The following is a 12,602-nucleotide window of genomic DNA, read 5'->3' as shown; positions in this document are numbered from 1 at the left end:
TATATTAAGGGCCCAAAAAATAAATTAGTAAAACAAAATTTATTTTTATCCATCCAGTACATTTTGTCAGTATTCATGACAATTGTTTTGGGAAAAAATTTAGGCTATGACACCACTAGAATATAGTACAATAATATTAATCCAGTAACTTTTGGGCTCATCCTTGGTAAAATAACGGGCTAAGTTTTTTTCTGGTGTATTCAACTTCCATTTGGGGTGCCTCCTACCCCTTTCTATATTCTGCCCTCCCTTTGCCTCCCTACATTACTCACTAATGATCACAGGCTATTCAAGGAGAGAGCAGAGTGAGGTAAGGTCCCCGTGGCATCAGCCTGGGGGCCAATCCTTTTGTTATCCTTCCTTAGGACATTTCCACATGGAAAAAGAGGTTTTTAGGTCAAAGTGTTGGTAATCCTGATATTTTCACTTCAGGCCTCTGTGAGGGATATTTTAGAGTTCCTAAAACCTTTCGCCTACGCATTAAATCAGAAATTAGCTAGTATTCTGTTTTTTCATTTAGCCAACTATGCCTAGTTACTTTAAAAAAGTAATGAAAGTAAAACTTTCCTATTGATCCATGTGCATCTCCGTTATAAAAAAAGCAACTATTAGCTGACCAGCTTTAAAAAAAAATGCCATGATTGAATAAGTGGGTTTTTTATTTTATATTTGGGCAGCTATTTTCTCCTGGGAGAAAGGATTCGGGTAATTTTCTTAGGAGATCATGGTCAGAAAGAAATTTTGTTCCTGGAAGAAAATTACATTAAAACCAGTCCCCACTTGAGGTGCTCTATTTGAAAGGGTCTAGTGCACTGCTTGATACAAAGTGGGCATTTACGGATGTTGTTTACCCTCCTTCTTCCTTCCTCTGTCATCATGAGAGTTAATGATTTTAGAGATGACTTTCGGGATCTCAATTAACCACAATGTAGAAAACTATTTATGAGTACAAATGGATTAAGTACATAGTTATTTCCACAGATATATTTTTAGAAACAGTAAAATGATAAATCCTCCCCTTACAAAACTCCGTAAGGATTTAAAAGAGATTACATGGCTGATTCAATTCAGAATATATAAAGTCAGATTTCTCTTAACAAATAGCAGCATGCTTGTATTCCTGTGTTCTGCACAAGCAAATTTATGTCTGCGGTTGTCTTTTTAATAAGGAAAAATAAACAATGATGTTGCTTTTACAATCACAGCCGTATCAGAAATCGCTCAGCTAATTACCGATACAGGAACATAAACGTTCATTTGTACTGAGCGTAAGCGTTGTCAATGCATTTTTAATGACAAGTGCCGGTTCTTACTAAGTTCACTAATTTTGACAATAACAATACTGGACAATCAATATCATTCTTGAAGCTAGAGTTTTACAAAAGTGCATTGAAGGAAGTCATTCAACCAAATGCTCCTACTCTGGGGAAACCGGGGAGGGTTGTCGTTGACATCTGTCAGCGTGATGTTCACGGTGGTGGTCCCAGATAATCCCCCCATCTGGCCGCCCATGTCCTTGGCTTGAATCACCACTTGGTACTGCTCCCTGTTTTCTCGATCCATGTTGAGCAAAGCTGTCTTGATGATACCTGTGGGTATAAAATTCACCAGTGGAAAGCGATGTGATAAAATGCTGTATGGAATCATTTATTCATGCAAACAAACACAGATTGTCACCCACAATATGGACGATAATATGCGGATGTCATGGGTGACCTAAAAAGGATGATAGGTAGCCTTTCTTCTGAAGGAAATTAAACCACATAGGGGAGTTAGATACATTAAAAAAAGCAAAAAACAAACAAAACAAAAACAAAAAGAAACTTATAATGCAGGGAGAATGAGAAAAAGTGTCAGTCAAATTCTGTAAGAGTAGAGGCCGTAAGTGTTAAATATTAAGTGTTATAAGATGACACAGTAAAGTATTACTTGGCATGTGGCACAGTCATATACTATTGAAGCTGCTTGGAAAAAGGCAATTTAGGTGTCTTATGAGGGAATTGTTAGGAAACCATATATGCACATGAACTGACTCTTAAGTTTTAATTTACTGAATTGGCTAATTGCTCAGCAAATATACACCATAATGAATGTTCTGAGAATTTTGTAAACCACAAAACTACGGTCTTAAAAAAACACAGCATCAGTTCTCTCATAATTATCGTCTTGTAGGATCCTAGAGAATTTAAATTTTCCTAAAGTTGAACTAAAACGTTAGTTCAAATGGTCCCAGTAGTGACCGACATTGGTAAGTTAGGTTAAGTTTACCTTTATTGTTAGGTAGTTATAAAATAATTATTTGGAAGAACTTCTGAAAGTTTGCCTAATCTCTTTGTAGGATTCATGCGTAAATTAACAACTTTCTTTCAAAACTCACTGGAGGAGTCTTTATAACCCTCTCTGGTAGCGCATTCTGGTGCTTAACAACTAATGAAGCTAAAAATATCTTTTTTATTTTTTTATTTTTCACAAGAATTCCTCAAAGAATAGGTCAATTTAATTCCTATGATCCTGGCTTTAGTGCAAGTGCAGCTGCTTTCTGTTCTTGATATAATAGTACTTCTCTATCTAAATAGAGGAGATTACCTCAGCCTTTAGTCCTTTAAGTTGAATAATTCTAATTTTTTCATCTTCATTGTTTTTAAACTGGATATTTCCTTTGTCCTTGGGCTTCTTTCCAAGTTTATTGCACCTGCTAACACATCAATTTCCAATCGGAGGTAGTAACCTAGGAAGGTTTTTATTTCTACTAACAAAATGGATGCTTGAAAAATATATAAAAGGAACTCAACTCTTATAACAAAAATAAGTGTGGAATTTGTTAGACAGTACAAACAATCTTTACTAAAAAAGTCATCATCAGATAGTATGCTATTTTGTAGAGAAAGTGCAGAAAAATGAGAGGTAAAAAACAGATTCCATTAAGGCAATTCACTTAATTAGGGCTGTATCAGTTAGGATAGGGTACACAGTAAGGTGAACACAAACAATGCAAAATCTCAGTGGCTTAATACAACTACAATTTAGTTTTAGCTCATGCTCTGAGTAGGCCAGCAGGAAACTATGCTCATGCTAACACTTAGATTTCCAGGCTGGAGATGCATGTCAGCATTTGTATCCATCCATGACCGCTGTGGCAAGAGGCATGGAACATGGTGGATTGTACACCAGGTCTAAACGTTCCACTTGGAAGTGGCTCACATCACAGCCACATTTTATTGGCCCAAATAAATCCTATGGCTACATCTAACTTCAGAGCAGAGTAGAGAGATGCCGTCCTACCAAATAACTAGAAAAAAGAATTGGAATATTTGTAAACAGCCAAAATGGCTATCAGAAGGGATTGGTCTTTTAGCTTCATACCAAATTGGAAGAAGAAAATAAATCAATGTACAATTTTCCTGAATGTGCCATCTATAAACATGGTAGATGAAAGATCCATTGTCAGATTTCTTGATTAAAATGATCCAGATGCTATGTTTATAAGTATATCACTGGTATTTGGCAGATAAATTTAAGAAAATTCAATCACCCTGATGTTTTTATTAAAAAATATGCCAGCTCAGCTGAACATCTCAATTAAAATTATAGACTATGAAAAGAAGATCCAAAAGGAATTCTAACCTGTTTCTGATTCAACTGAAAAATAGGGCTGCCCCTGTAGGATGCTATAGACAACTTTAGCACTGTTCCCATATGTCGGATCGTCAGCGTCAGTTGCAGTGACTTGGACAACAAATGTGCCTGCAATGACAGAACATGAAGTGAAAATAAATTAAGGTCCCATTACTGATGCTTGGTGCATGCACACAAAGAGAAAGCGTGATCTCACTTTTGTACAAAACTGTCATGGCAAAGGAGTGGGGAACTTCCATAGTATGCTAGGTTAAAAAGCTCCTGATTCCTCAATCTGGAGGAATGTGATCACCATTTATAAAACCTGTAAGGAGTAAGTTAAAGGGAAGTATGGTGGAACTGATTTCAGTTTATCTCCAAAGGTGGGGTTGGATTGGATTCTTGCTATGGTACTGCTTTCAAGTTATCCAGGCTTAAGTCAACCCAAATCTTGCATGACTTTGTCCACAGGGATTAGTTTAGGGATTGTTCAATCAGGGGCCCACTCATGATTTTACTGGAAATGCTGTGTCAAAGGTGTTCTTTCCCCTGGTCTATAATGTGCTAAAGGGAAGACTGCAGATGCCGTAGCTATTGAATGACCTTGGAGATGGCAGCTGAATAGGACAGAAAGCTGAATAGGACAAAGCTGAATAGGACAGAAAATTACAGAACAATAGCCAGAACCCAAATCAAACCATGTCTAAAGCCCATTTCACTTTTGGACTTAAGTAATGTGACTGATAAGTACTTGTGTTGTTTATAACTAGTTTGGATTGGGTTTTCTGTGACTTGCACATAAAAGCATCCTAAATGATAAATCTATTTGATAATTCTAAAAGGTTGAAAAGCCTGGAACTTTAAATGAGGTGGTTTTTGATTAAATAAAAGATTAATTGAAATAGCAGAGGATACACATGTGGAACTTATAATGCCAAAAAATGATTGTAATTAAATTTACAAAGAAATCTATGATGTTTTAGATCAGCACTCTCATTTTAGGGACCACAGTCACCAAATAATCTTCTAAGTACCCCTGACCGCCATAAAATTCCGTGCAAATTTTTATGTATGTGCCTGCATGTATATTTCACTGACGAGAAGTTCCATAGATTTTTATCTGATGCTCAAAGGGGTCTGTGACTTCCAAAAAGGGTAAGACCCTCTAAGATCATTTTATGGCTGACTTTTGGTGTTCAGATTAGATAAACAGTAAGCATATTACTAGAGTTCTCCTGTCCATGAACAGAGCATGGAAGTTACATTTTTGGAATATTCGAATTTTTGCATTGCTTTTGTAATATCTAACCAGTTCCATTTATTGAGCAAATATATTGTACTGTGTTAAGGTTGGATGCTGGGATGTGGCACGTTGGTGCATGAGATCGAACACGTACCCTTTTACTTTAGCGAGGAGTTAGGAAGAAGGAGGCCATCGTATAATTTTAGCGTGAGAGCTAATGGTAGGACTCAACCAACACATTCTTGTTGGACATCAGTACACAATTCAGTAGCTTTTAGAAGACGATTGTCTGGATGTTTTGAGCACCTGTTAGTTCCAGCTGTTGTACTGGGGGCTCTGCCCTTGTTTTCTCCTTTTGTCCTCATGAGAACCCTTACAAGTTGACGTTTATTATTGATTTTTTATAGATACGGAACTGGAGGGTCAGAGAAGTCAAGTCTTTGACCCAAGGCCACACCGCTGCTTGTTGGTAGAGATAACTTTGAACTCAGGTCTGTTTGACACCAAAGTTCATTTACATGTCTGCTGTTGTTGCTTTATATAGTTTCTTTAAGATGCCTTTATCTATCAGAGTAATGAAATGTGAAATCATGATCATGATGAATATCAGCCTAACTATGCCTATGTGCAAATCAGAGAAAAAGCCTTCCTTTTTTCCAAAATATATTTCTGTCAGTTACCCCCAAATATTTGTAATACGTATTTAATCCTATAATGGCTTCAAAAGTGAATGGCACCCACTCCAGTTGTATAGTGACAACTTGTGCATGCTCGTATGGTTGCCTTGGGGGGTGCTGATGAATATCCTTTATTAATTCTATCTGCGTTTTACCACCTAGTAGATAAATATTATTCTTAACGAATCTTCCTCTTAAAAGAATTCTAATCCTCCTCTTTGCTTGGTCTGTGATTTTTTTTTTTTTTAACAAAACAAAGTGGCTTCAAATAATGAGATGAGCAATTTTTTTTTTTTTGCAAGAAGAATTTAGATGTTTTACAATTATGTCCATGGATTAGATATTTTCAAAGTCTTGGAACTGTGAACTGAAACAGCTCTGATATGTGACTCCCAGAATTATGGGAACATTTTTATTATGTTAGCCCTTTTGAATTTGACACTGAGTGAAAATGAAAATAACCCTTACACAAGTGGTTTAAAATTTGTCATTGTCTCCCATGAAGTGGATTGATGTGGCTAAGAGTGATGTCAGCAAAAATTTTTCTTAGTTTAAATTCTTTTTACCTTTTCCCTATCTAAGCAAATTAAGTACAGACACACATTAACTTTAAAATGGGTTGTCAAATTGTACACAAAGTGTTAATTCTCCATATTAATGTCATGAAAGTCTTTTAATTTCCACCAATTAGCAAAGGATATATTCCCCTAGACATCCTCTGTATATTGTTTATGGATTAAAAATAAGTTTTCTTTGAGTCTCTTCTCCAAATCTACAGTTACTTAAAGCAACCGTCATTATTCTTTCATCTGGACTGTGAATGCAGGCTTTTCTTTTCCAGTGGGGAGATCCTTAGCTGGACCTCATTACAGTCTGGGCTAAGAGAAACAGAGAAGGCTTCTGCTTTTTCAGCCCAAGAAATAGAGTAGGAATTTAGACTGGGAGAGGAAGTAGATGGGATGGTCTCTTGTTCTTTCTCCCAGTCTCACTCAGCCACTTTTCATACCCTCATCTTTAGAAGAAATGCTGTTTTCTTGAAAATAATAAGATGAGACTAGAATAATATTGGGAAACATGGGGACACTTACAAAAGGGACATAAGTACATTGTTTGAAATATGATACTTTCAGAATTTGGCATCTAACTTTATTCAACTCAGTAAATTTCACTCATAGGATTCTTTATTCAATTAATGTACTAGAGGAGAAATATTATATGGTTGAGATCACATCTCACTCACCGACATCAGACATTTCAGGAACGGTGGCCGTGTAAACTTCCTTGGTGAATATTGGTTCATTGTCATTGATGTCGTGGATCTTGATAATGAATTCAGACTCCGGCTCCACAGGTCTCCCTGTCCTTCTATTTATAGCTTGAGCTCGAAGGATGTAAACGGGTTTTTCTTCCCTGTCCAGCTTCTTGGTGGCCTGTATATCCCCTGTGTTTTCATTGATAATGAAGAGATCTCCTGCTCCATCTCCTGAAAGGATATATTTAAGTGATCCATCTCCTCTATCCTGGTCTGAATGTAACTAGTGTAGGGAAAAAAAATTAAAGAAAGCAAAAGTCAAGCATGTGATTTAAACTGTGTCTTCCCGATGCATGCATGCTATGTTACCTTTCATTCAATCCCTTCTAATAGATGCAAGTTTTCTTCTTTTACTGTTGCTTAGATCCTAAATAAATAAATACCATTCATAATGAATATATTTCCTTATAATCTAGAAATGTCCAGAACTGGGGCAGAGATTGGAGAAAGTTTAGTAACCCTTACTTTGAAGAATGGAAAACTAAAAGCCAGAGCAAACACAAGATGCTCAAGGACATATCAGCCTGGCTGGAATGAAACTTTTCACTATTTTCACTCCAGCTTTCAGATTCTACTAATCTACCATCGTCTTCGCTTGTAGGTGCACAAACACACTAGAGAAGCAATATATTCCTGAGAAAAGGATTCGAGATTTTGAATCAGAGAGCCCTGGGTACATTCTGCTTCTACACTTTACGATCTTGGTAAACTGGTAAGCTGGTCAGTCTCTTTGAGTCTCATATGTTGGAGATTATAATCAAGTATAGATGTGAAATTTATTTATTGGTTGATGAAATTCAACTTGACGAGAAACATCTCAAGTGCTGTCGTGGACAGTGCCTTGAAAACCCCCTGACTAGATAATTTACAAAGTTCCTTGGAATAAGAACATTTAACATTTAGATTTTAGCTTACTACAGGAAAGGATCATCTAAAAAGGAGAGCTAGCCTACAATTGAATAGGCTGCCTTATGACGCAGTGGGTTTTTGCTCCTGAAGGCAGTCAGGCAGAGGCTCTGATATGATTGGCAGTCAGTGAAGTGGGTCCAGGCAGAGTGTTGCATGAAATGCATGTGAAGATAACACTGAAGAGGAAGAGGGTGATCCTGACTTGGAAAGGAGCCCCCATGGCGTATCCCAAAGATAACTTCCATAGTGTTGACTTCCTGCTCTTTCCTCTGTTCCCTCTTCCCCACTTCAGCAAAAGTGTAGGCAGTATCTCAGAGGTCGTCCAGTGTAACCCAATTCTCAATTTTTCAAAAAGTGCTTTTTGTTGAGAACTATTTTTAATCCTAAATTGTATCAGCTGCATACAGACAGATTCGTTCCAGCGGGATGGCTGTTAATCCCACTACCTTATTTCTGTCTGAACAGAGTATGGGCCAGGGTACAACAGTTACGGCAACAATAGTAGCAGGAACTAACTCTGCGCCCTCTTGATTAATACTGCATGGAATGCCTGGAGTAGTATCTATATACACATTTGAAAATAGGATTTCAGGACAAAAAGGAACTTTAAAATAATGTAACCCAGCCTTTCTAAAAGTATATCTCCTGGAATGTCATTTATACGAAATGCTAAGAAACAGCGGTTCCGTAGTCCAATAAATTTGGGAAATACTTCACATTCTTCCTCTTTCTCGGAAGTGCCAATTAATGTGAAAGACCGTGAGTGCCTATAGTTCAGAATTGTACTTGACTTTATTTAATTAGTTTCCCGAACTCTCTTGTATAAAGAATCCTTTTTGGGTGTGATTCATATTGATAGTCCCCATAACAGTTTTCCAAGAAACACACTTTGGGAAACATGAGTTCACTGAATCCATCATTGCAGAGTCAAGGAAACCGAAGGTCCAGTTTATGTTTCCCAAATTACACAGCTCACGTGAAAGAGTCAGATGATTAGAATTTGAGTGGGAGAAGAGGCCTTCTAGATTATTCAGTGCAACCTCCTTGTTTTTAGAGCTAGGGAAACTGTGTCCAATGCCACACAGCTAATGCTGGTTAATGGCAGAGTTTGAGGAAGAGAATATTATTCCTACAATTAGTAGCCTTGAAAGCAATTTGACAGAAATCATAGAAGATAAATGCAAATGGGGAAGAAATTGCTTAGAAGGAAGACAAATGCCGTAAGAAATGTAAAACGAGAGTACTCCATGCTTTGTGTAATGTGATGTGCTAAGGAGACGCTGAAACCATGATTACACAGAAAGAGCCACTGGGGAAAGTTTAACTCTCCACCGTCAAATTCTAATGACTGAAGAGAGCTCTTAAAAAGCTATTTCATTAACTCATGAGTAACGAAAGCAACATTGTGCCCATTGGGTCCTGGCTGTAGGGCAGCCACCGTTAGCAGCTTAGCACAGTGTGGGAGCACCACACCCTGAGTCCTAAGTGTAGGCCTTGCTCATTCTTTTTCACTCACCAACTATAGTATCGTAGCAGCCAGTTAACCTCCCTGGGCCAGGATCCTTATCAGTAGAAGGAGAATGACAAGAGCTACTGGACAAGGCCGTCAAGATCTAGTTAGGGGTTCTATACAGATACTACATTAATCACTACGTAAACATGTGATAAAAGCATGATATGTGTTTTATAAATTACAAAGTGCCTTCCAAAGTTAAGATCTTGTTACTGTTATTAGCTCTGAATTCATAATAAGATATTTTTGTTCTTCTTTTGACTTTGAGAACTTTGTTGAGAGGACTTTGAAAACCCAATTTTGCAAACACATGGCCTCTCTAAGGTAAAATCTGTTATCAAAAGCTGGTATTCTACCAGGTGGCAATTGCTGTTTTTCCATGTGATTTATTATATTCTGCATTCCAATAGATTATAGATTCCCCTTGGCCTGTTCTTTTCATCACTCTCAATATGTAATTGTTGCACACTTAGTAGGTGAATACCACATCTGGTCACAAGATTTATTCAGGTAGAAGTAATCAGAAACTTATTTTTAGCTGTCAGGAGAGAACATTTTGATGAGTTATAGAACAAACACCCGAGATGATATGAAAGGGCAGTGGGGATACCAACTAAGAGGCCGAATGAGGATTGCTCTGCCTATCTCAATTCTGATTTATCAATATTTGAAAACGAGTGGGAAAATGCATCTCTTCACTCAGGCGTTGTGTGAAATAAAACACTTTAACCTCAGCCCCCTCCAAATGCAAGGTCTGTGTCTGACAAGTACAGAGCAGAAACCTGAAGAAGCTTTTGTGTATTCTTTCCCCATTTTCCTCCCCTTCCTTTGAAGTCCCTGGGGCCAGTTCTTTTCTCTCTTTTGGGGGAAAGGAGGAAACGTGACTTCAGGGTTAGTGAAAGTGGTGGTGACAAGCAGACACGAGGGGTTTATTGAGCACTTAGATTTTAATTGGATATTTCCTTTTGTGATGTTATTCATCATGGCCTCTGTAAAAGGCAGAAGTTAAACAACAACAAATAAAAGGTTGTAGGTGGCCGCAGGCATGTTTTTCCTAATTTCAGTTTAATGTGGCTGTTCCATTAAGTTTAATCATCTGGTTCACTTTCAACGATTCACCATCAAGTAAAAATTATCCACTTCCCTCAGAAAGTCACATCTCATCTGGCACTGGCAGGACTTTTTACTACTGTACCTGTGGCATTTTGGCTCAGAAAGAGCTCTTGGTCTTTGTTTGTTTGTTTTTCTGTTGATTTATTATCTTTTTAAGGGCAACACATTGACAAATGGATACAGGAATTTGAATTGTAGGTATGTCCCCATGGACAGTGTCATCAAAGCAGTGCCAACATTTTCTTTTTTTTCAATTGGGGAATATTGGGGGACAGTGTGTTTCTCCAGGGCCCATCAGCTCCAAATCATCCTTCAATCTAGTTGTGGAGGGCGCAGCTCAGCTCCAAGTCCAGTTGCCATTTTCAATTTTTAGTTGCAGGGGGCACAGCCCACTATCCCATGTGGGAATTGAACTGGCTACCTTGTTGTTGAGAGCTCACTCTCTAACCAGCTGAGCCACCCGGCCGCTCCTCCGGAAGCTCAGCGGCAGCTTATTTGTCTTCAATCTAGTTGTGGAGGCCGCAGCTCACTGGCCCATGTAGGACTCGAACTGGCAACCCTGTTATTCAGAGCTCACACTCTAAACAACTGAGCCATCTGGCTGCCCCCAACATCTTTTTACTTGCTACTTGTGCCAACTTTCAACTTGATTTTGACTCCAACTCAAAGGTATAACACTAATTGTACAGATTTTTAGTGGTTTATGTAGCTAGCTAATGCTGTTCCATTCCTCTTATTACCCATCACTGGGTCACTATGAGTCAGTAACCAAACTGATTATTCTAAGTATATACTTAGAAAACGAAAGCTTACGTACAAGGCACATAGAGGGAAGTTCCTACAATAGCATGAAAAGGGTGTAGGGAAGGAATTGTGTGATTTTTTTGCTAAAATAAAAAATTGGATTGAGCCTAATATGCTCATAGAGTTTAATGCAAATGTAATGTGGCCCTTTGAGAGATGTAATGGTTGCCAATCTGAGATGTCACAGGACAAATCAGATAACAGCTGTGGTGAAAGGTTGTTTGATGCGACTGAGGTGGAGAAACTGGAGTTACAACACAGAGAGAGGACTTACCTGTGTGTTAAATAGATTGAATATTATTTTAAATTAGAAAAATAAATCTATTGTCAAGTTAGGACTAATTGAGACTTAACTGAATTCAATACATGTGTATATGTATGTTTGTATACATATCTCTCTACATAATGAATGTAAGCATAATGCTAATGAATATACTCAATGTTGTGAAGTCTGTGAAGAGCTTTTTGGGTAGAGTTTATGTCAGGGAGAATTTTAACCTTCCTTGAAGTACATGCAGGGATTAGAAGTAGATTCTGTTTTAGAGATTATAAGGTTAGGTGAATAAAAATGTCTTAATAATATTTTATATTATGTAATTTAATACACTGTATTTGAATGTTATAGATTTAGCATGAGTTAATTAATCTATATCTGGTAATTACTTTACAAATCCAAAACTAAAGGCAGTGTATTATTGTGGCAGGTTGTTGGAACTAGTTAGAAATGCAAATTCTTGGGCTCCACTTATCTCCAGAATCAGAAACTCAAGGGGTATTGCCCAACAGTCTGTGGTTTAAGAAACTCTCCAGGGAATTATGGTGAGTGCTCAAGTTTGAGAGCCACTGCCTTAACTAGGACAACCGTAATGGTTCAAACGAACTTGGGCAAGGGAAAGAAATGTGTATAAATTCATGCTATGTGCTAAGTTGTGGAACCTTGGGGAATTTAATTCATTTCTCCAAGTCTCAGTTTCCTCATCTACACGGTAAGAATAATAATGATACCTAGTTTATAGGTACATTGTTCTGAAAATTAATAGAATAATGTTTATAAAATGTTTAACAGAAGGCCTACCTCAGAGAAACACAATGCAATAAGTTATTCTTGCATTATAAACATGAAGTATTCAGAAGGTCAATTTTGAAAGTGGAAAGATTGGGGTCTGAATTCTGACTTTCTTATCAACTAAATTAATTAAATTATCTTAGTGTTCACTCTGTCATCTACAAGATAGAACTCAGAATAATTAACTTTGCCAGCTATTCCTCCTCTACTTGTCCCTTCAAATTTGGTAATCCTCAGGCCTATATCTCAGGTCCTTGTTTTTTCTCATTTCACATACTCTCTCCAAATAAGATCATCTATCTATTTTCATGTATTCAACTATTATCTATGTGCCATTGATGCCCAAATCT

General features: G+C 37.5%; 1 protein-coding gene across 2 annotated transcripts in view; it reads right to left on the bottom strand.

Annotated features, from left to right (window-relative positions):
- CDH6 (cadherin 6) overlaps positions 1 to 12,602 on the bottom strand; it is a 128,729-nt gene that overhangs the window by 22,783 nt on the left and 93,344 nt on the right. For both annotated transcript variants that reach the window (XM_019737329.3, XM_074329044.2), the window contains exons 3-5: positions 6,776 to 7,070; positions 3,625 to 3,744; positions 1,422 to 1,589 (exon numbers count right to left, since the gene is read on the bottom strand). In XM_019737329.3, coding sequence (XP_019592888.2) covers positions 1,422 to 1,589; positions 3,625 to 3,744; positions 6,776 to 7,070 — 583 coding nt within the window. The remainder of the gene's footprint in view (positions 1 to 1,421; positions 1,590 to 3,624; positions 3,745 to 6,775; positions 7,071 to 12,602) is intronic.

This window comes from Rhinolophus sinicus, chromosome 3, assembly GCF_057876585.1.
Source record: "Rhinolophus sinicus isolate RSI-liver-muscle chromosome 3, RSI-T2T, whole genome shotgun sequence".
NCBI classification, from domain to species: domain Eukaryota; kingdom Metazoa; phylum Chordata; class Mammalia; order Chiroptera; family Rhinolophidae; genus Rhinolophus; species Rhinolophus sinicus.
Note: the sequence above shows the minus strand (reverse complement) of the source record. Positions and strands in the feature narration are given on the sequence as shown.